The 23,695-nt window shown below is 40.1% G+C and overlaps 1 protein-coding gene across 6 annotated transcripts in view; it reads right to left on the bottom strand.

Moving 5' to 3' along the window:
* Positions 1–23,695, bottom strand: part of diaph2 (diaphanous-related formin 2) — a 388,183-nt gene that overhangs the window by 250,570 nt on the left and 113,918 nt on the right. For all 6 annotated transcript variants that reach the window (XM_051954583.1, XM_051954588.1, XM_051954587.1 and 3 more), the window contains 10 exons: positions 21,948–22,022; positions 21,797–21,866; positions 20,905–21,041; positions 16,297–16,405; positions 13,217–13,327; positions 11,497–11,609; positions 8,283–8,399; positions 4,130–4,248; positions 2,364–2,428; positions 1,480–1,584 (listed from right to left, as the gene is read on the bottom strand). In XM_051954583.1, the coding sequence (XP_051810543.1) occupies positions 1,480–1,584; positions 2,364–2,428; positions 4,130–4,248; positions 8,283–8,399; positions 11,497–11,609; positions 13,217–13,327; positions 16,297–16,405; positions 20,905–21,041; positions 21,797–21,866; positions 21,948–22,022 (1,021 nt within the window). The remainder of the gene's footprint in view (positions 1–1,479; positions 1,585–2,363; positions 2,429–4,129; positions 4,249–8,282; positions 8,400–11,496; positions 11,610–13,216; positions 13,328–16,296; positions 16,406–20,904; positions 21,042–21,796; positions 21,867–21,947; positions 22,023–23,695) is intronic.

Below are 23,695 nucleotides of genomic sequence, written 5' to 3'. Positions count from 1 at the left end.
AAGCCTGCCAGGGGAAGGTGAGGGGAAGGTGTGTTATAGCGAATAACACACTTGGAAACACAACATAAAAAGCTCCAATAAGGGAAAGAGGGCACGCAAAGGTAAAACATCCTGATGCAGAGAATGAGAGAGCAATGAAGAAAAAGGCCAAGGAGAAGGACAGGAACTCTAAATTGTGATGGTCTAATTATAATGAGTGTGCAGAAGTAAGGAAGAGAGTGAGGGATGAACCAGTTTGGTGATAGATGCAGGTAACAAGTGGTGACACAGCATGCAGGTACATAAAGGCCCGGTCACACCGCCCGAACTTTGCTGGAGCGTTCCTTGAACGGTAGGGAGGGGGGGCCGAATTTAGACAACACTCGTCACCGCGCACAAAATGGGAAAAAAATCGAAAACACGGGCGTTGGATTAGCGGTGCACCGCTGAAGCCGGCGTTGCTTTAGCGTTGGTTTAGCGGTAGCGAGCGTTGGTATACAAACGCCCGTGTTTTTGATTTTTTTCCCATTTTGTGCGCGGTGACGAGCGTTGTCGAAATTCGGCCCCCCTCCCTACCGTTCAAGGAACGCTCCAGCAAAGTTCGGGCGGTGTGACCGGGCCTTAAAGTGCAGCAGTGAGACCTAAACCCAAATTAACTTCTAAGGAGAAAATTATGATGACTTCAGCCATGGGCAACAGCTAAAGCTCATATAGCATAACAACATTTCTTGTGGACCTATGAATTGCTACTAAAGGACTAAAAGAACACCATGTTAAAACTACATGCTGGTGCAGTTTATCAGACGGTAAGTGCCAACATAAGCAACAAGACATGAATTTTTGAAAGAGAAAGCCATCTCTGATATGGATGTAGCTATGCCATCTTTCATTGGTGGTTTATATTAAATTCCCTAAGCAGAGAGGCAAACTGCCCTTTTGTCCCAAGGTAGCACTAAAGTGTTTGGAATTGGGTTAAGGGGGAAATAGCAGTCATTTTCTGTGCTCAAAATGGAAGGTTTTGCCTGGGAAGAAATGATGTGGAGGCCAGGAAAAGAAATGCAATCCATCTCTGTGATGATAGAATTTCATAGGAAAAGCTTCAATAGAGCAATTCGCCCATATAAAGAGCTACAACTTAAGAAGGAGATTGACCCTTTATTAAATCAAATGTACTTGCATGGATGATAACTTCCACTTACTGCAGCTTCACATCTATAAGTGGGGTGGAAAGGTATCCTTCTGACCAAATCAAACCTTTTTCTAGTGGCGCCATTACTTCTTGATGCTATGATTGCAAGACAAACATTTTTATTTGTATGACTGTTAGTTTTCCATTTAAAAAAAAACTGATTAAAAGTGCCTCCAGACAGCAAATTTTTAACTATCTTCTTTCCCCTGATTTTTTTTTCCTTTCTCCGGGGGTGGGGGCTGGAATATAAAGATCTCCAGGGAATGCAACACTGTTTTGTCGAGTAGTGGGGTTTTTCTTTATGGATTTACCTGGGACTCCAGGGTCTGTACCTTCCCCTCCAACTCTTTGATCCTTTCTTCCTTCTTTTGAGACTCAGCCTGGGCCTCCTGCCGTGCACTGAACTCCTCATCAAACTGCAAGAAAAGAGATACAAGCAGGTCTATGTGCCGATGACAAACATGTGTACACAGATGTAAACACACACACAGGTAGGTGAACGGCAGGGTGTCTCCAGAGATTGGCCACGGGGCACATCAACAGACACCAAAACACGCTGTCTTACACTCTCTGGCCGATTTCTATTCATAGCCCTCGTGGCCCTAGAGCCCTGTTGTCCTTTGTCTTTGTTTCAGGCCTGGCTTTCATGTATGTTGATGGATCTAACCTTTGCAGAAACCAAGCCATGTCGCTATGATGATTTCACTGGCCCAGCAGGGTGCACGGTGGGATGGTGGGGCAGGACTCTTAAGAAAAAAACATTTCCAGGACCCCCTTTGGTGTCGTCAGACAGCGGTAATGAGGCTACAAAATATAAAATTTCAATCCAAAAAATATTGCTGGAGGTAAGAGTTTGAATGTTATCCCTCTCATATAAATACTATGAATAATAGAATTACATGAAAGCAAATCTGAAATAAAGTGTGATTCTCATAAGCAGCAGGATTAAAATGCAGCACTGGATTTAAAGAGTCTGCACATAACTTAACTCTGTCCCGGCACTGTGCGCAAATAAGTATACATCACAACATCGGCATTGATTCTTGTAATGCTGATACGGATCATGTAGCGTCACAGCCAGGTATTGATCAGGGCATGGAAAATCAATAGCTTGTCTGGGAGCTCTGAGGAAGAAAAAACTTTCCTGATGGGAGCTGGCCAACCAAGGGAGCTGTTGGAGTGATTAATGTCTCACCTTTTTGGAGTACTCTGCAGCTTTCTGCTCACTCTCTTCAACTTTGGCTTTATCCACACACTGATCTGTAAGACAAGACAGCCACAGTCACAAGACACTTCAAAGGCATCTCCAGGCGCAATGTGCATCATTAGCTCCTCGTGTGAGATTTACAATTAGACCTGTGTTTTCTTATCAAAGCACATTAGAGCTACTGTGATTTGAATGGTACCTTGGAAAACCTGTTTGGTCTGTGAAATGTAAAATCTTAAGATGGTCTTAACATTGTCATTTAGCATGTGAGCCTTTCATCACATTTAAAGATGCACAGCATGTTTTGAGAGAAGCAGCACTTTGCTGTCTCCCACAGGAATCATTTAACTTAGCATTTCAAAGGTTAGCATACATGCTATTTCAGGCATCCATCTATACATGTTCAGATGAAATAGTTTCTTTAAGCAACCTCTGCATACGTTTCACATGAAAAGCTGCATAAAACTGATTTATGTGATCAATAGTGAAACTCAGTGAAAAACAAAATAAATACAAAATTCAAATTAAAAAAAAAAAGAGGAAGGAAGACACAAAGAGGGCACTTTGGCAAGCGATGCAACTGCTGTGATGATCCTGTGAAGACGGGACAAGAAGAGAGACCGTTTTCATGATTCGTTTAATAACAGCCTCACATACAGTGAAATCAGTCACACTGTGCAGCTCTTGGCTCTTGAATCATTAGCAGATGTGCTACTATCTTGCTGTCCTCTTCTTTTCACTGTCGCTTCATCACAGAGGTGTCCTTTAATTACAGGAACCACCACCTGCAAACTGTGAGCTGTTATCTGTTGTTCGAGGGTGTTAAGCCTTGAACAAGAGAAAAGACTATCAGAGCCTAAAATATGGATCGAATTGGAATCATACATTTCAGATCATTGTTTTGCAAATGTTTCATATGTTTCACTTTTGCAGTTTTGTCTGACAGCCATAACAAACCTTACATTTTGCAATTACCCTATAGATAGTGCAAGTGAAACTTTAAGGTGTAAATTGTTGTTAGATGACACACGGTTACACATTTTCCCTCTGAAAAACAATTATTAAATATGACAAGCTATTGTGAATGTGGGAGAAAAAAATAGAGAGACACCTTTCAAAATCCTATGTGGCTGTGAATTTAACAAACCACAATGAAAGGTTGTTTAGTGGGGATTCTTTTTTTATCAGATTAAATCTCACTAAAGTGAGTGAGAAAACTTATTTATTACTGCATCAGTCCTCTGTGGAAAGGTTCAGAAACTTTTAATGACCCTTTGTTGGCAAGTCACAGAACTGCTAGTGACACAACTGAGAGAAGCAAAGCGGTGTTATTTATTTCTTTTCTCTGTTTGCGAAAAAAAAATCCCCATTAGTAATGCAGTGCAAATAGATGTGTTCTCTATGATTCCACAAACACAGCTAACAAACACCCTAACTGAGGAAAATAACAAATTATTCAGAATTAACTGAACTTGTTTTCCCAAATCAAATGTATTAGTCAATAATAATTAGATGACACTACACTATACGTATGGTGGATGGAGGAATCTTAGGAGGATAATGAGAATAACATAGACCTCCAGAAGAACGTCATATAAAAAGAATAAAATGATCTGTAGGGTGATTTCAGTGTGGTAGAATCTTAAGCATGAGACCTTTTTTTCATTAACCTATCATGATTATATTACAAATTTTAGACTTCTCAAGACATGTGGGCAAGAAACTTCAAAACCATAGTGCAGTTTCCAAGTTACCAATCAGTTGTGTGAAGTCCACATCCAGTCTTCTACTGTAGCCAAAGTCAGGGTCCATCCCATTGCGATGCAGAACCACCTGGGACACACATTCCTCTATCACCTTGTAGTACTGAGGCCTGAAGGGTCAGGAAACAAAGCAGAACAATTAGACAAGCCACAGTAAGATATGAGTGACACAAACTCTACAAGGCTAATTAACCACAAATGATTCTCTTATCCAAGCTAGAGGTCACAAAATGCCATGTCAGGAAGGGTGCTGCTAGAGAAAATAGGCACCCTATTAAATTTGATCACTTGCTTCACCCCTATCATGAAATTAGCAGATTAATGGGTACACAGAGCCCAAGTATGTGCTAGTCTGTCCATTTCAAGGTGACTGACGGTAGTCAAGGCTACGCCTGCCCTCTTGCATAATTTGCAATCATCTTTGCCAATTAGAGCAACCATAAAAACTGAAATGTAAATCTAATCAGTGTAATGTGTGTAATTGAAAGCACAATGACCGGGAAAACATGTCGCCCAGTTAGGAGTGTGACTGAGTGCTTGGCGTTGTCAAGCAGGGCGTGTGAATCAGCCCAATTCCACCACACAGGTTGGTATGTGACCTTTTCTCTGTAACATTATCAGCTTTAATTGCAAGTGACATTTAGCAAATACAATGGCAGCTTAAGCAGACCTCCAAACTGAGAAGTAATTATTTTCTATGCATGGCGTTCTCTAGAAGTTGATGTGTAAATTGAAAATAACTCCTTTTTGTTGTTCCTCTAAACACAAAAAGTGGAAAAACTAACCCTTAATGATGCTCACAAATATGCCCCACAACAAATTTTATGTTGTTTATTATGACTAATTTCTATGAAGGGCTGAGCGATGGCGATTATGGTACGGCACTGTAAAATCTTAAATAGAGGTGGAGCAGAATTTACACATTATTGGTAGGAGGAACACAGAATTAGCAGCTGGAGCCTTCTGATTCAAAAATCACATCAACTCCTTTCATCTCCTTTCTGTTAAAAAGCAGCAAAGAATGTAGCGCACCTTGCTCTGTGCGATACACGGCAGAAACACATGGTACAAAACTCCCACTATGTTGTCTTTTTGTTTACATGGATTCTGTTCTTGTTTAAGAAAACTATTTTGGTCTATAATTTCACATCAAGTCAACACTGGAAGATCCACAAATCCCTGTATGGGAAATATTCCGGAGTTAATCATTTTCAGCTTCCCAAGGTTGTCCAAGTGATTTATAATAATGAATAATTGAAAATCAGATGCCGACAGCCTGAGATTTTATGACAACTTTGATCCACATAAAGCACTCAAAGTCTGATCAAAGCCTGCCTGTCTGATGGCTCGACATGAAAGCATTCAGGGAAAGGAACATTACTGTTACTAAATTGTAATAACTGATTTTAGCAGGCAGAATTGTGAACAAAGTGTCTGTTGCCAGGTGGGTTATTTTTTTCCAAAAAGACCAAAAAAGCACAGAAATCAAGGATGTATCAAAGTAAAGAGACGTGGTAAAAAACCACTTTGTTATTATCAATCATGAAATGGAAAGAAGTTTATCCCCAAGGATTTAACTCTAACTGTTGCACATAAATTCAAAGGCTATGTTCCGATGATACCTTGTGGGTGGACAGACCATATCATGTTATGAACAGAAATATGAAAGAGCACAAATTTCTGAGCCAAAGCAAATAAGAATAAATCAGCATTTAGGTGCACTGTTTTGAAAGCATGAAATGCCATACATTAAGCTTGAGCTGGCGGATTCGCCCACTCATGACCAGAACGAGCTAGTGAAAGCTCACACATCGCCCTGCATGGCTTAAGCACTGTGGCACTCAGCTTACAACTGTCACCAATGTACACCACATTATTATCTCAATAAGCCGCCCTATTTTCCCTCCGTCCTCCATCCTCCGCCACCACTGAGCAGATAGGGGCTGGGTGGAGATAACTAGAGACGGAGAGAGTGACCCAGAACTGTCAGGCCCCTCCACAGTGGGCAGGGCTGGGCTCCAGAAGCAAACATATGTCCCCTGTATCATTCCCCACCTCTTCTTTTACTTTGGCACCTTCATTTCTTTCAGTGATAGCTCTGCAGTTCAGCACAGCCCGAGTCACTTGATCCAGCTCTGCTCCACATAACCAGTGTAATCCCCATATCACCAGGCTCCAAAAGAGCAGATCTGTTCTATATTTACTGGGTGGGTTTGATGTGCTCCCATTCATTAGGCTTGCAGTGAGAGATTAATTATCAAAAATAAACCAAGCCCTGGAGGGGGGGAAAAAAACAACTAATGTTGGGTTAGGAGGAATTACAGTAGACAGAGCGCTTCCCCGCTATAGTCTGCCTTATTATTAGAATACTAATTATAATATTTAATGAATTATAATGTAATATTATTGTTTGACAAAAGAATTAAGGTACCAAGTGCACTTTCAATTTCAATGAACACAATGGCAAGAAAGTACTTAATCACTTACTTCAGACAGAATATGATAAGCACACATGTATCCCTTTGATTACAAAGCCGAAGTGTGCTACCTTTGTAGCACTACCTCACCGAAGGCTGCCACCGTTAAATGATTTTAAATGGGATGATACATTGCTGCCGCACATCCTCTGACCTCCCAGTTTGTTTTCGTTCCATGTTGTGGTAATGCTACATCAATACTACAGTATTTCACACTCACCCAATTTTAACCACAGCCCGAAAAGCTGGTAACTTTAGGGGTGAAGAATGAAAAAAGACAGATAGTATCATTTGGAAATAGCTGCATGCACTGTAGTACTGCATCTTCCATCATCCTAACTCCACAGCAGTGATGTATGGGGAATAAAATGCCTCAGTCATAATGCATTTCTGGTCTTAATGTTTGTGTGAGCATGTGTGCGAGTTGCTCCCTGCATTTGTTATCAAGAGTGGAGGGAGGGAAAAAAATCAAAAACATATCTTTAAAAAGATCATCAGTTTTTTATGAGCATTGCTACTGATTCCTTCATACTGGTGGCTTACAGAGGCGTACATGGACACTGGAGCTGAGGTGGACATGGCGGTACTGGATGGTTAATGCGAATTCTATTTCTCACTTCCTCTGAATAGATGAAGAATGCATAATTCATAAGTCCAAGGGAACAGCAACTTGTCTATGGTAAATTCATCTTCCTCCTCTCATCCTCCCTTCATCTTCGAACTTTCTTTTTTAAGTCTTATTCCTGCAAAAAGGTCTGACACAGCAGTGAATTCATCAGTGTCACTACATTCATAAGAGTGGTGACCTTCCTTTCCAGTTACTGAAATATTTGCTCTTCTAAGTTAAAGTAGAAAGCTCCATGTTTTAAAATCTTTTAATAATTCTAAATAAGAAAATAGCAATTTAACATTTTCTAATTCATTTTTTCAAACAAAGGGAGGTTAGAAAATCACTTTAGTTTCTGGCCAAAGCGATGTGAAATGGTACCCATAAAAATTCTCTGTGATAAATACCAACACACTAATCAGATTTCTGAACTTTGTTCTGTTAGCTGCAATACCACCAGTGGACCCGGCATTAAAACTCATTTATATGTTATATGTGCACAACATGACACATATAGTTTGCTCTACTTCAACTGTTGGGCTTCTTTCAGAAGCATTGCTCACATTATTTTTCAGCATAACAATCCAGAATCTGTATCACATAGAGAAGATATTGTAAGAAAAAGACTTGGAAAAAGGGTAGTGCTTCTTATGCCCAATTTAAATCCTAAACAGAGTCACTCTGAAACAAAGCCACACCCCTGACACTGAAAACTCTGGCTTCAGGCTTAGCATACCTCGCTAACACACTAATCTCACTTCCTACTGCACTGAAGATGTTGTTTCATTGTGTAGTCTCAATAAACTGGGAAAGATTTATTCTGACAACCTGGCTTTGACATTTCATGATATGATGTCAGAGACAAACAGACAGTGGCCATAACTCGCAGTGTAAGTAATGAACAAATAAGTTCAGACTGATGTATGAGCTATTGCTTAAAAAAGAAAACAAGAAACAAAAGCAAGAAGCCCAAAAGCTACAAAAGCACACTGACAGCAAGTATCACAAGGTCATCAGTCAATACAAGGCCAGTGGTATGTAAAAACCGCACAGAACTTACCTGATGTAATAGTCGTTCCTGATGAGCAACAGGTGCTGAAGGATTGACAGGAAGTATGTCTCAGAGCCAGTGTCTTTCACCATGTTGGACAGGAGATGGTACACCTCACTCATATCAGTACAGGAGCAAGGTTAAGGAAAACAACTTTATTACAGTGTTATATTGTAATGGTAATTCAGCTAGCTGTCCAGGTTAACATCTTGAGAAGACACCCAGTTTGAATTCATTATTCAGGTGCATTCAACTCCTGTAAACATTTAAATTTTTATTACTTCCCATTTTCATTATTTCCCCGGTTTCTCAACTCAGGTTTTCTGACAGGTATCATTGTGCAAAAGCAAACAGAGATGCGATTCCTCTTATCCATTCTCTCCCGGGGGAGTTAAAACTGTGTAAACAGCTAACTTGAGGAGGGGATTGGCAATGAAGAATGCTCCCTCTGGTTTACCTGTCACTCCAGACCTTTCAAGATAGAAGAAATTAATTACATGAAAACCTCACTGGTTTGAATGTTTATGCCAAGAATGATAGGGATCCGATCATTTGTAGGGCAAAAATATGGCTGAGGTTCAGTTCTCAGATTGAAACTGACATGTACTCAGGAGCAAAAATTCATGTTATTAAATTTGCAAAAGCTATTGATTATGTGTCTTATGTTTTCTTTCCCCAGGAGGAAGTGGTGATGGCTCTGACATCTAAAACGGATGTTAAATCAAACTGTCTTACTTTTTATTCGTCATGTTAAATATGATATACTGCTTTTTTTGATAACTTGCTAAGTACTTGTATTTGTTCGTAACGGATACTATTCAAAGAAGCAAAAAGTATTTGGCATTAAGAATATTGACTCAAAAACAATGCAAGAACTGTTGAACATACAGCATAGGAGAAGACGAGCACGCACATTGAAACAAATTCCAAAATTCAATTTTCATGTTAATGGTTGATTTGTAGTACAAGATCAATTTGGAAAATATTAAATTTGTGTTTCGCAAACATCTAATAGCGTTCTAAAAGTGAAGCTCTAAGAAGTAAAGAACTGAGGAAAATTAATGATTTGGAGTCTATTTAATTTGTTTGCTCGAGAAAGGAGGATTTCCCTATGGAGGCTCATCTTGTCTGAAAAAGTGGAAATAAGCCTCTCAGATATGTGCACACATGCAGAAAAAAGTAGACTAGGGAGACGGTGCAATGTTAAGCTTGCAGAGATGAAAACCTGATTGCCATTTTAACATGAAGTGTGGATCTTGACAATGTGTGTTAAAATATTTACACATAGCAATATACTGATTGCAAAGCAGTGAAGAGGAATTTGCAACAAGGTAGCATCATATGTTGTGATTCCCCTCCCTTCTGCTTTCGCTACAGAAAACATCACCTGTCTGCAGAGACTGACTGAAGATCTTTCGGTGGTGAGCTTGCTACCATCGAGACAAACAATCTGCAGACACCGCAACTGGAGCAGATCAATTCTTTTAAATACAGTTTGACACTTTCCCTATTAATTTCAACAATGTCTTTAATTAAACTCCTATCCCATTTCAAATTTTTTAGAGAAACACGGATGGGAATACACGCTCCTCTAAAGTATCATTTCCCTCCCTTGCATTAGCTGAATATGAAGCCTGAGAGAATTACCAATCCTGTGAGATTCAATTATAGCCTCACCACAGCAGCATTTGAGAGGACATGAGAAGGAGCTCACACTGGGAAAGCATCCAACTAGCTTCATCTATCACTAAACTGCAGACATAAACCTAATGTAAAATGCCAATCTATTCAGTGGCACCCCCCTCTACACTCTCTTTCTCACTCTCTGTCTCTCTTTATATTCGCTCTCCAAATAATGAATAAACATGAGTGGCAGTCAAGTGTGATGTAGGCCAGTCAGTGGTAGGGTCAATCAATCACCATTCCACAGCTCATTAATATTTATTAGGGGCCTGGAGTCACCTCCTCGGCACCTGGACCTGGGCCGGACACAGCGGAGACAAGCCTCTTCAGGTTAATATTCATGAAACTGCTGGGAGAAACAAGACACAGATGCAATGTTCAGGTAGAAGAACCACCACCTGCATGATATCATGTATATACACATGCATGTGTGTGTGTGTGTGTGTGTGTGTGTGTGTGTGTGTGTGTGTGTGTGTGTGTGTGTGTGTGTGTGTGTGTGGTTGTGTGTGTGTGTGTGTGTGTGTGTGTGTGTTATGTGTGCTATGCAGGCAAAGGACAAAGGGTAGCCTAGGGATTCGGATCATGCTCATACCTCACAGATCAATACCACATTGTCCTTAGAAACAAACATTGAGCCTTCTCATTTGTGAACCTGCTCAAGCACATCATTAATCCAGGTGGACTTTTTTTCCTCTCCATCTTCTCTCCACAGACACACACACACACAACCTCCTCCCCTCACCTACATGTGTCAACAGAAACTGTCACTCACAGTGGCACTTTGTGCCTGAACTAGAACTGTGGGATTTGGAGGAAGAAAATGGTTGTGGGAATGAACATCTGCATAACAATGTCAGAGTCTGGTTTGTCTGCTCACAATGTCAGCCATTCATACATAGCCTTAGAGAAGATTTGTGAATTATTAAACGGTTCTTCTCCTGGATGCGTGAAGAAGTTTCCAACTTGGGACTAAATTAGTTCTCACCTTATTAACTTCTACTCTGAATGTTTGGAGTTAAATGGACATTCTTAGACAGCTAGAGGACAAAATTCAGCTTTCGAAAAAGGAACACAGAAACAAGAAGAGACAAAACTCACACAGAAAAAAATACATATTACAATGTAACAGAACATTATTCAGCATAAATACATCATCTACTGTGCATAATGAATGAAAAAGGAAAGCATATGCCTATAGGAAACCTCCTGAGCCTTACTATGGTCCCACTTAACCCAATACTAAAAGGCAAATGACAGAAAGTGAAGTGAAGAGGAGATGGAGAGGAGGAGAAGAGTAAATAAAAAGAAGTGTGAAGAGGTCAGAGGTTAAGATGACAGGGCTATTTACCTAGTATACCTGGCCAGAGATGGAGCTGGATATTGTGCTCTGGCTCCTCTAATCCTTCTGTAATGAACAAAGCCATGAGGGGCTTTAGCCCATAAAGCTTGACCAAACCCACAGTATATACTCATCTCCTGGCTGCTAGTTCTGCAGACAGGTTCATCTGTATATTCACACAAAGGGAGGACAAAAGGATATTCCATCTCAGCGCGGATGTCATCCAGGCGATGGGAGAGTTCGATGGAGTCCTCCTCCTTGTTCTCGTTGAACACCCTCAGCTGGATGTCGAGCTCCTCCGTCTCTTTAAGCTCCTGGAATAAGTTAGACAGACAGTTGAGAATGTGTTACAAGTTTCACAAGGTCATCCTGGAGTGCAAATCCGAATGATCTGTTCAAGTATCTTGTATCAATTTACTACTCTACTTTTTGTACCAATAAATCTTGTCAAACTTTTATATGTTAGTGTTAACTAGATCTACTCTGAAAATCAAAATCACCAGAATATTAGTTTCCCTGTTCCAGCTGTACAGAAACTAGGAACTGAGATGCCCTGAACCCTCTCAGTAAGTATTCCAGACAGTACCAATTCCGGCACACCTGTTCCAGCCACAAGGGGCTACAGAGGTGCTCTTTACCACTTCTCTATGAATCACTGGCAGCGGAGTTTACAGACGGAGACAGGGCCAAATGTAACCCACTTTCTGCAGGTATCAATCACCCTGCAACGTTTTTCAGGTGCACCATCTGTCTTCAGCAAGCAGCGCTGGTTCGGAGGGAGGTGCACAATGGCACAAAAAAAAAAAAGGAGGGGAGGAGAAAGAGGAGGAGAACCAAATGCATGCGTCAAGGACTATAAGAACAAAACAAATTGTGCTTTCTTTTTTAGTGGAGTTCACTGCTTCTTTGCCAACAGCTACACTGACTCCTGAGCATAACTCATAATTAGATGAAAGAGTGTCAGCCTGAACGTGGGCATTAAAAGCAGTAAATGTGGCATTCATAAATGGCTGTACACTGAGACTCTTTCATATCGGCGGCAGAATTGAAGATAATTAAAGTAATGACAGCAATAATCAACAGGAGCAGCTGGGATGACTTATTAACAACTGGCTCTGTGACACGTTCACCCCGCTTGCGACAAATGAGAGTTTGAGTGATGAGTTGGAGCTCGTTCGCCTTCGGCTCATGTGAAGGTGTGTAAGGTTGCTGATAATGATGCCTGTGTGATGAGGTGCTGGCACTGCATCACACCTGACACAAGCTTCTACTACTACTAATTACTGAGGATGTACAATGATATTGGCACCGTCATCGGTATGAGCCAATAAAGGCCTAAAAATGAAAGAGTCGCACTGACCCTGACCGAACACTGACAGGCAGATAAAACATGTTGGCCTGTAAGTGTACATGTCTGTTTGAAATGCAACATAAAAGTAAATATGACATGCTTTAAATTTGAGTTTTCTTACTTTTTCCAGCGCATGCGCTCAGTTGAAAAGCAGTGTATTTTATGCCAGCACCTCATAGTGGACCTTAATGGTAAGAATGTGTGGAATAATGTGTTATTTCCACTACAGTAAAATACTTTCTGTTCTCTGTAATTAGGTGGAAAAAATACGGGCATATGCCAGTATCGGCAATCAGCCAGAACAACTGTTGGAAAGTATTGGCTTGTTGGATATCGTCAAAAATCTGGTGTAACCCATCTCTAATGATGATTCCGATCTAGTGCATTTTTGCGACATGGCAAGTTTTTGATTTTATGTCTCGTAACTTTTACGTCTCAAAAAGAATTAAAAGAATTCAATATTACGCCTACTTTATTTTGTTTGTAAGTCTGATTGTAAAGCTGATGTAGGCAGTATTTTTTGACACTGTTCGGTGAAAAACAACAAAATGTTATAGTCTGATTACTCACGGGAAGGATCTTCTTCAGGCCACATCTTAAAAACTCATTGCGTAGATGTATCCGGAAGTCCAGGTCATCGGGGGAGGTGACAAGGGCGTTGATCAGCTGCATGCAAGCAACCTGTGGAGCAGACAGATAAAAGGACAAATGAAAAAAAACTGAGAAAAAACAAATGAGAAAGTACGTATATGTTGCAAAACATGTTAATATAGCATTGAGTTTGCAACTGCATGTTCAGCCGCTGTGGTACCGAGGTGATTTTGGAGTGATCATTTGCTCTTACTGTTGAGTTTTCTCGAAAACCAAAATTACAGAAAAAACACTGCAACGATGAGAGGAAACCAGTAAAGGGAAAAAGAGACGACAGATGGGAAAAAGTACAGGTCTGCTATGTCTATTGACTAAATGTGCATTATTAATGGATTTATTGGTAAAGAAAAAGCCTCGTCCTGAGTGTGTGTGTGTGTGTGTGTGGTGGGAGTGTGTGTTCGGTGGGTGGGTGGATGAGGAAGGGGAGGCGGGTTAAGAGGAAATCGCTGATGAATTATAATGAGCTGTAAGGTGTTTCAGGGGAGCAAGCCGAGGATAAGACAGTTTTCCTTGGACAGACAATCGATACCAGGCTGAAGGATTCCCATGGACAACGTGAAACGCTGCCTTCTGAAACCTTGACCCTGTACTGTTGGCTCGTATGCGTTATTAATAAAAGTCACAACAATGCTGATTCTCTCTGGTTTCCTGAGTCTGTTTTATTATTTTTTCAGGGTTAGAAATGCTGTTTGGTTTCAAAGTTTCACCCGCATTAAAAAACAAACAGATACTCTGGCAGGAAAGCAAATCAATCTGCAGCAGGCGATCACTCCGTGTAATGTCACCTGAACTGAGCAAAATATTTATTATTTATTGCTGATTATTCTTCTAATGTTTTTGCTTATACAACTAATGTTAAGCCATCATTTGCTAGAGATACAATCAGGACAGCACAAGTCATGAAAGCAAATCGACTGTTTTGCCTTGAGAAAAGCAAAACAGAAGCTGGAGTGAAGAGCTTTAGGTTTTATTTTTTGAGTGTGTTTTTTGGTACTGTAGCAGAAAGCACAACAAGCATGTATGTTAGTCAGTTTTAGAAGGGGAAAAAATGCATGCTTTTCTGCGATACAAATAAGTTACTGTATTTTCCCTTGGGAGAGCACAAGCTTGTTGCAGGAAAAGATGCACCGCAACTGCGTATGTGTCACCAGTGCCATGTACCAGAAACATGGAAGTTTGAGAAAAGCTCGAGGGCCTCGAAATGAGATCTGTGCACTGAAATCCTGACATTTTACTGCATCCACCAGAGGCCAGATACATAAAAGAAACTCCACCAAATCTTCACAGAATTTATCTGACTGAAGAAAGCCATGGAGCTCATGAAAAATTCTTTCTCTTCTCCTGCATACAGATTTATACTTACATCAAGCACCTCAAACATACCTCAGTCATGTATTGTAGAGCGGGAACCCGTTAAGTTGGGGGTGGGTGCATTATCTGTATTAGGTTTAAAGAGCTGCAGTGGTGCCATAAGGAGGAGGGGGGTTCCAAACATCGTAATTAAAAGTGGCACTGCCGGGACGGTTTTAAAGTTGAAATGCGGAGTTTCCCTCGTGTTCAGTAGACAAGTATAGCCTGAACCACGGCAAAACACATTTTAATCACATTAGCAAAGTCTAGTTCTGCAGCCCATCACAGGTTTTGGATAAAAAGTCTATTAATTTCCTGGAACCCCCTGCATCAGCAAAGCATTTTAATTTACTTCACAATTAGCAGAGCTTCATTTCATTAACGGCAAAATTTAAAGGAAAAACAACAGCCTCCTAATAAAAGAATATCTACTTTCTCTGCCGCCGTCCGCCTCATCAGTTTCCTTCATGACTTTTTTCTTCATGACTTCTCAATCCCTGCAGCTAAAGTAATTCCTTAAGTAATTCCCTGCTCGATTTTGGCTACACAAAAACATGTTTTAAGTGGTGTTGTTATTGCTGTTATATAGTTTTTCCCTGCTGCTGGAGAATACTAGCGAAAATGAGGAGAGGTATGGCGCTTTAGTTGCCCTTTCACAGTGAGTCCTCTGAGACCCAACTTTGACAGCAACATGGAAAAAAGCAAGGTGAAGTATTTGTTAGATGCGAGGGAAAAAAATAAGTATGGTAGTGGAAGGGAGAGAGAGAGAGAGAGAGAGAGAGAGAGAGAGAGAGAGAGAGAGAGAGAGAGAAAGAGAGAAAGAAAGAGAGAAAGAGAGAAAGAAAGAAAGAAAGAAAGAGAGAAAGAAAGAGAGAAAGAAAGAAAGAAAGAAAGAAAGAAAGAAAGAAAGAAAGAAAGAAAGAAAGAAAGAAAGAAAATCATTGAAGGAACTCAACATCTTTTTTCATTGTAATTTTTCTGATGTTTGCAAAAAGAATGGGGGAATTCAGAAGAGGTGCTCAATGAAGCAGGTGCTTTTGATTAAAGCAGGAGCAATGGAGCTCTGAGAGCATTTCTGTTACATCCCACACTGTGCTAGAGGTGATGTAAGGTTGATAAGAGGGCGCAAAGACAGGAATAGTAAAAATACGAGGACAGCTGAGGTGGAGGTACAATAGTTCCCCAAGTGGCGTAACTGTCAATTTGCCTGCATCAAACATGATCCTCGTGACAAAAACAGAAATTAGGTGAATGACACCGTGCCAAGTTTTTGTGCACTGTAAATGGCAAAAACACCTGCTTTCGGTAATAAGTTGCTTGCTTCTTTTTGGAGTTTGAATAGTATGAATCTCTGTGTATGACACTCTGAAAAATACACTGAAATTGTACCACAACATAACAGTGCAGCACGAGAGTATTCACAACAGCCTGCTGTAGAATATCAGTGCTTACTGTACTGGACATTGGATCAGACATGAAACCATGAAGGTCACTTTTGATCCATTAATGGAAATAATCAAATAAAAGGGCAGCAGCGCACGTATACTGAATATCAAGATGTGATGTTAACCGTTTTTCTTGTTTTTCTGGCTCTCTTTCACTGTGTGTGATGGGTGTGTTTGCATGTGTTTTCATGTGTGTGTCCTGACCTGGAGCTGCTGGGCCTCGTGGTTCTCCAGTCCTTCCACAATTGGAGCAAATCTCTCTTTATTGTTCCTCTCTGCAGCAATTGTCATGGCAGCTAGAATCTTATCCAGGCTGGAAGAAAACAGAGAACGGGGAGCAGGCAAACACAAAAGTCAACAAACACTTTTATCACCTCACTGACAGGACATTAACTCACAATTTTCAGCTCAAACACCATGTGTCTTATCTCCCCTTATGTGTTGGTGCGGACATTTGCTCAGCCAGTCTTTGGTCACTCTGACAAACGCTACCGCTTTCCATCTCTTTGTATGCAAGCTAGTCAATTATTGCCGCAGTATCCAATTTTGGCTTCATCCTACCGTTACTAAGGTGATGCTTGACAACAACAACAGGGTTTTACTGCAAATGTGTTCAGTCGTCAAAGCAACTGTGGTATTGGAGTGTATTTGGATAGTGAGAAAGGGTGCAAATTATTGCAGCGACTGCCAGTCTAATGTTCAAATACACTTATTGAGAAGGTAAGCAAATTAGGGTACCTGCAAGGGCTCAAGGCAGCCCGGCTTAATAGTGCATTGGACAAATTCATCCTCTAAATTGTGAATGAAAGGAATTCAGTGCTACACATAAACACACAGAGGACTGCAATAACAGTAAATTGATGTCTTATGAGCAGCTACGTGAGCAGTGATTTACAATATGCGTACACAATAATTGGCAGCAGGTGGTCTCTTTCACTGCAAGGCCACGGTGGCTATTTTAAATTCATAAGTTGAGAAACTGAACAGCTCCCCTATCCTCAATGGTGCTACTCTCAGGAGTACAAAAGAGCTCTTAGCCTGATCTACAAGTTCCCCTTGCTGTTCCAATAAATAAGTTAAGGAATAAATAAAGAAGTCGCACTAGACCAAATTGAAAATGGCAGTTTATTTGTGCACAAGCATGTGTAATCACACATGCAATCGAAACCTGGTTTTTCTGCTTTTATTACCACGTAACAAACAAAAAAAAAACACTTTAAAGTTGAAGAAATACTACAAGTCGATTTGATATAGTGAGAGCGATCATGTGTTTGACCATTAAGGCTGTAAGTGTGGAGTAATCACGCAGAGATAAATGAAAGGGCCTCGCTCTGTGACAGGATATAAAGTCGCAGACATACATGGGGAGCTGCATACTGAGCAGCTTTAAAGCCAGTTCAGACGACGCTTCAAAACAGCCAAGATAGATCTGCTTAACTTGTCGTGTTCCCTTTTGATGCTGTCAGCTGAAGAGGGTGTTGAACATGAGCCAGCGTCACCACACTGGTTGGCAGAGAAGTTTCTGAGCGAGGAAAGTGACACCTCAGCTCCTTTGGCTGTCATTTCTACAGGATACGGACATTTTAATGCAAGACTAAGATCATGGCAAAGATCTTCGTGTTTACTTGAACGTATTCTCGAATACTTTGAGTGAGAAGAGAGAGAGGGAGAGAGAAATTGAGCGGCTGAGAGCACATTTGAATTATCTCTACACTCAGTTGTGTGCTTAAAATAGTGGTGGTGTTTATGTTTGTGTGCAAGCAGCAAGTCTACATCTGTGTTAAAGTGGTGACTGAACAGACCATGGGTCTAATTATTCATTCACTGCATCAATGCATTGATTATATCAAGACTCAAGTGCATCTATCTGCAAAAATCATGATTAAATCGAGTCAAGCTCACCTCAGTGATGATCTACATTACCAAAACGCTTTGAGTCAAACTGTGATTTGTTGTCTGTATCTTAATTTTCCAAAGAAGGCAAACTTCCTTTAAAGTAATAACCTGTTAAGACACCATTTAGACGTGTAACAACCCTAGAGGCTGCAGTAGGTTCTGTTACGTATGCTAGTGCTGCTATTGCTTACATGTTTGACCCCCCAAAAAATACTATTTCTACAGCAGACATTTTGACACGTCACTAGAAAAAGCATTACTGTAATTAATGAAAAAACAACGATGGCAGGGTCATTATAGATTTGCAGCTCAATAGCAGGACTTATTAGATTACTTGAACGGAACAAAGTCAGTGTTAATAGCTTCACTTGTGAGGTTACTGCTGTGAAACATCAAAATGTTAAAAAAAAAAGGTCTATTAAAGAACAAGCACCTAATTCAGGAGTACAAAATATTTTTGATGTATTTGCATAGATATATGCTGCTAAACAAAAGCATCTGTCACCCAGATGTTAAAAGACCATAAATGCAAAAAAGAACATAATGTTTTTTTTTTTTTTTTAATTACAAGTGAGTATGTAGTCTTCTGTATTTGCCGTCTGGTGATACATGCAGTCTTATTTTATAGTAAACATCTGTTTAACAGACATATGCATATTTAGTCAATGGATCTGCATTTTTAGGAGCAGTTACTGAATGCATTTCTTAAAAATCATTTTGGAAAACATGCACAGTAAGGGTCAGAGCTACAAGCTTAGAGGCCTATTTAGATGGTCAGAGATATGAGACACATTGCTGAACTCAGCTTCTCCAGCGGAATTTGTGGGTTTGTTTATTTCCACCGCTGCATACAGACTGACTTTGAAGTGCCATTGTTATTCCAGTCTGGCCCTGTGGGAAACAATAAAAAACACTCCCCTAAATCCAATTTATAAGCTGTCAGCCAGGTTGTGTCTGTGGCAAACTACACTGAGTTCAACACATTAAAAGAGACTAAACTGTATCATCTCCCCATGTGACCCAACACATTTCTACACTGTCTGAAGTCATGTGTAAATGCAGTATACGCTCACAGTGTAGGGGTGTAGCGATAGATGCATTTTTCCTGAATTGTTTGGCACGCAACATACAGTTCTGTATGAAATTTTCTCAAAGCGGTACAGCCAGTGAGACAAACAATTACCGTCATAGGTTTATTTATATCTCCGTACCGCACTCCTGGGGAGAAAATTGTAAAGCAAAAGCTCCTCCCACAACATTTTAACAGTGCAACAGTTGATGCCCTTCAGCTGTAACATGCTAGCAGAGTTAGTCTTGAAAGCCGAACAGACACTGTGCCAATTTAATTAAGCAGGTACATGTTGACTTTGCCTTTTAATCGGTTTTTCCTGCGACTTTTCTGCTCGCACTGTGCTGGTCAGTGGATTTTCTACCATGTGGAGCTCACGTTAAATGTAAATATCGACACATTTGTCAAAAGACGGCTGAGTCCTCAGTGCTGACAAAGAAAGAAGAATGCAGGATTACTTTGTGCTTCTTTTAGAGATGAATTTGTGCCCACGGGTGTTACTCCTACTGTGAAAACAAAAATGTGTCTCTACATGTTATAGATATTTTTGAACTTTTTAAATGTGTTCCCATATTCGTCCATTTGCTCAGTGTGCACACAGCCTGCAGTTCAGTCCAATCCAGAGGTCACATGACTGATGGTTACAGGAAAGTGTACTGAGGAGCTCACAGTTTTCTATTTTTTAACATAATCCTGTTAGTGAAATGTGAATTTATAACTGAATAAAGTGGGTTGAATGAAAACTCACAATTTTATACTTTGATATGGTAAATTTTCCCAAAGAAAAGGCACATCACAGAGGAGTGGGTATGGACCAGTGCAAAGTTGAAAATGAGTTGATTCTTTCTCTTTTAACAGTTTCTGACAAATGGTGTAATGTTGCCTTCTTTTTTCAAAAAAAGATAACAAGCATGTCAAACCCACCTGCAGATTCTTGGGTTCAAATGTTTAATTACAAGTATGTTGGACTTGTGATTATGGACATTCCTAATTTCATTTGATTTTTGCATTTGAGAGTAAACCGCTCAGAATTCTCTTACTGACAGTACACAGCCTTTGAGCATTTCAAATGTAAAAATGTAAGAACAGAATTAGTGACAATTACACACTTTCGAATAAATATAAATACACTATAAATATAAATATGAACTTTGTGTCTGGGTAAACCCATATCGCAGTGGGTAAACATATACGCATAGGGTGCAATTTCTGTATGAGTACATGTCATCTAGAGGGAAATATACCGAAGCAAAAGTAATATTGCGATGTTTACAAAAAGCAGCTTTCTCCTTCCCACTTGCTATTTCAGAAACATTAGTATGGGAGAACACTGCAGAGTTGGACCATATGTCTTTCATAGGTACATTTTATTTTTGCCATCAGTCAGGATTCCGTACCAGTGTTGTACTGTCCCTATAACCGCTGTGAATTACTGAAAAAGATAAAGAAATGTGTTCTCCCGCTGTGAATTCTGAACACCGAAACACTGTACGACAGAAAAAGAGGATAGGAAATGTACTTATAGGGTCAGCTGACTACTCTCACCAAACAAGCAAATCAAGGTGTGTGCAACAAGTGTACTAAACAGACTGTTTGTCTTTGAGATATATGGAGACCCGACTTTTTTTGCATACAAACCTTTTACTCCCATTTTTTCACTTGAAAATCAAACCTGCAAATAAAATCAAACCTCCTCACCTGATTACTGGCCTTTAAACTGTGACAGTTCGTCTTATTCCAGATTATGTGGAGATGAGGGACTGGGTGTATTGTAGATTTTCTAGACATGTGCTTGATGTTTGAGAATGGGCGTGACAAACAATTGGATAAAAAAGAATTCAACTTACATGTTTTCTTCTCCAATGATACAGAAAGCAGAGAGAATTTTGACAATCTCTGTCATCATGTTGGTCTGTTTGGGGTCGATCGCTCGTGCCAACAGCAACAAGCTTCGTTCGTCTCCCAAGATCCTTTGCAGTCCATACTGTGAGACATGAAAGAGGCGAGGTAGGACGGAGAATAGGTCCATTGGGTATAAATTAATGAGAGCATCTGCATTCATAGAGAACTTTCCTTCCAAATAAAAAATGTATTACACAAAAAAAGGCACTAATGTACCTAAGTTATAGTTAGCCTTAATTTTCTTTTAAGGAGGGACAACGAGGCCATGGGAGAAAATGGAGAGGATGATGAATTAATTCAATTCAGGACAGGACTATAGGGACAAATACTTATAGTCTCCTGCACCTTTTAGTCTCCCCACAACTGAAGGAATGGGTTGAGATGACCACATGTGGGGATTAACTCAAAGAGAAGCTATATCAATAGTTCATCTATCCCTGAAATGTGTGCCACTTTTGAGAAATGAGCCAGACCTTCCCAAAAAGGATAATTAAAAGATCTGAGACTGTGGGCTTGAAATGGTAAAATTAGCTTCATTTTACTGTCCTACTATCCCAAGCTTGTCAGAGTCCAGATTCAAATCAGGTATAGAATCCTGCTCACCTGAACTGCTATGAGACGTTTCTAAAATGCTTAATTTAAGTGTGCTACGAGTGGTGTCTGCCTTTGCTTTTTACTTATTTGTAAATTATGTTTAACCTTCAACTACTGAATAAAAACAAAAATAATAGTTTTGCAGCCAGGCAACATCACTACAAGCTAGTATACTGACATTACAAATGAGATCTTTATATAAGGAATCAAATAAACGTGTAATATTTTCTTTCGTGTACAAACCTTATTGTTCATGAAAGCCTTCAAGCACTGGATGAGTTTATGCTGGTTCCGTTTATCAATAATCTCTTGCCTAGAAAAAAAATACAATTACATGAACAGAGCTTGGTGGTGGAAAAATAACAGATACGTGATGTACTTTGAGTCAACTCACTGTTTCTTGTCCAGCAGTTTCTCCAGAGCATCCAAAAGAAGGCCAAGACCCTCATGACCGAAGTTATTAACCCAACTAGAGAGAAAACACAGACAGACAAAAAAAATCAGATCATCCAATACAAAATTATTATTCCTCTGTTGGTTCACTGGAAGCCAGACTGAGAGGGACGCCAACACAAACAATATTAACCCAAAGGAAATCAATCATTCAGACTAATATCAGAGGTTTAACACTTAACTGGATAAATTGACTGTTGTAGTGGTTTTTAATTCCTAACAGGGAGCGGTGCAAATCAAAAACCGCCCTGCCCTCTTCCCGACACTGAATACAGTCTGAATCAGTTTGAATTTAAACTGCACCCATTTACAAGCAAATGAACACTCATCCATCTTAACTAGTGTTCCCATCGCTAAGCAGTTTGTATCCAGGCCCCCCTGTGAGCTGCTATGCTACTGTGCCAAAAGATTAAGCAATGCAAGAAAGATAACACTGTAATCGATAATGGATCGCGAGAGATAATTGGCTATAAACCACAGCGTATCAGGAGACAGCAAATGATCCAGTGCAGATGAGCCAGTTTGTCTAAGCCAGGAGAAGAGAGAGGTAGGAGGAGGTGGGAGGGACAGTGTGGTCACAGCCAGATTATGTCATTAGCATTACTTGTTTTCAGGCTCCTAACTGTCAATAACGCAAAATACATGGAGCAATTTTCTGACATTAACAGGGCATAAGTCAATGATTTCTCCCGCCTTTTTGACAATGATTTGAAATAATAATGGTCTGAGTATTAAAGCCATTTGTATTGACTCAGTGAGTGGAAGGAGCCCCTCAATTAGGGATGAGATGCATTAGCCTGAGGCGACTAGCGAAGTTGAGGTGAGGTATTTCTTTGATCTGCATCTAAATTAGCACACACAACAACACCCCCAACCTACCTACCATTACTCAAATTTCATTAGCAGACAAGCAGAGCCAATTTATAAGTTCTAAATATTTACTGTTGTGTATAATGATGATCTGTTTTCTTAATAAAAACAAAACATCCTAATGTTTTATAAATGTCTTTATAAATGTCTGTTTACCAAGAGTCTTCCAATTTGAATGTTTTCTTCCTGCATGTATTTTGCACATGCTGAAGGCCATAAAAGAGATGAAAGAACAAACTGTCTCATTTTACTGCAGAATAACAATGCAGTTGTATATATTTGTGATACAGAGATGGCAGGCACAAATGAAAGACTGGGACAACAAAGAGGGAAATGAGGCGACATGGCTGAGGGAGCGCAATTCACTAAGTCCACAGCCTTTGTTGATGCTCCTTAGTAATGAAGGGTAATGTCAGTCTCTGGAGAAAAAGGAAACAGAGGCAATATTTGTGAGGAGAAACTTTGTTCGTTACACAATGTAACTGTCGCATGGGATTTTGGGGAGGTTGTGTAACGTCAGAGAGGTGTGAGAGAAGTTTCACACATGCAAGCAAAAGCAAACCAGTCAAAATGAAGGAACCCAGTCACTAATTGACTCTGACCAGTACACACTGAGAGAAAAACTACTGCTGCAGTCAGAGTAAGTCCAATTTCACTTCGCTGCGTATATATTCAAAAACGCTAAAAATTTGTTTACGCCAAAGCCCTAGCCTTAAAAAATAGAACTCCCATTCCACAGTTCTCATATCGGCATTCGGTTGAGATTTTGTTGATGTTATGATCAATTTTTCAGATCCATGGTGCGCACTGACACATTTT

This window comes from Acanthochromis polyacanthus, chromosome 10 (assembly GCF_021347895.1).
Source record: "Acanthochromis polyacanthus isolate Apoly-LR-REF ecotype Palm Island chromosome 10, KAUST_Apoly_ChrSc, whole genome shotgun sequence".
In the NCBI taxonomy this organism is placed as follows: domain Eukaryota; kingdom Metazoa; phylum Chordata; class Actinopteri; family Pomacentridae; genus Acanthochromis; species Acanthochromis polyacanthus.
Note: the sequence above shows the minus strand (reverse complement) of the source record. Positions and strands in the feature narration are given on the sequence as shown.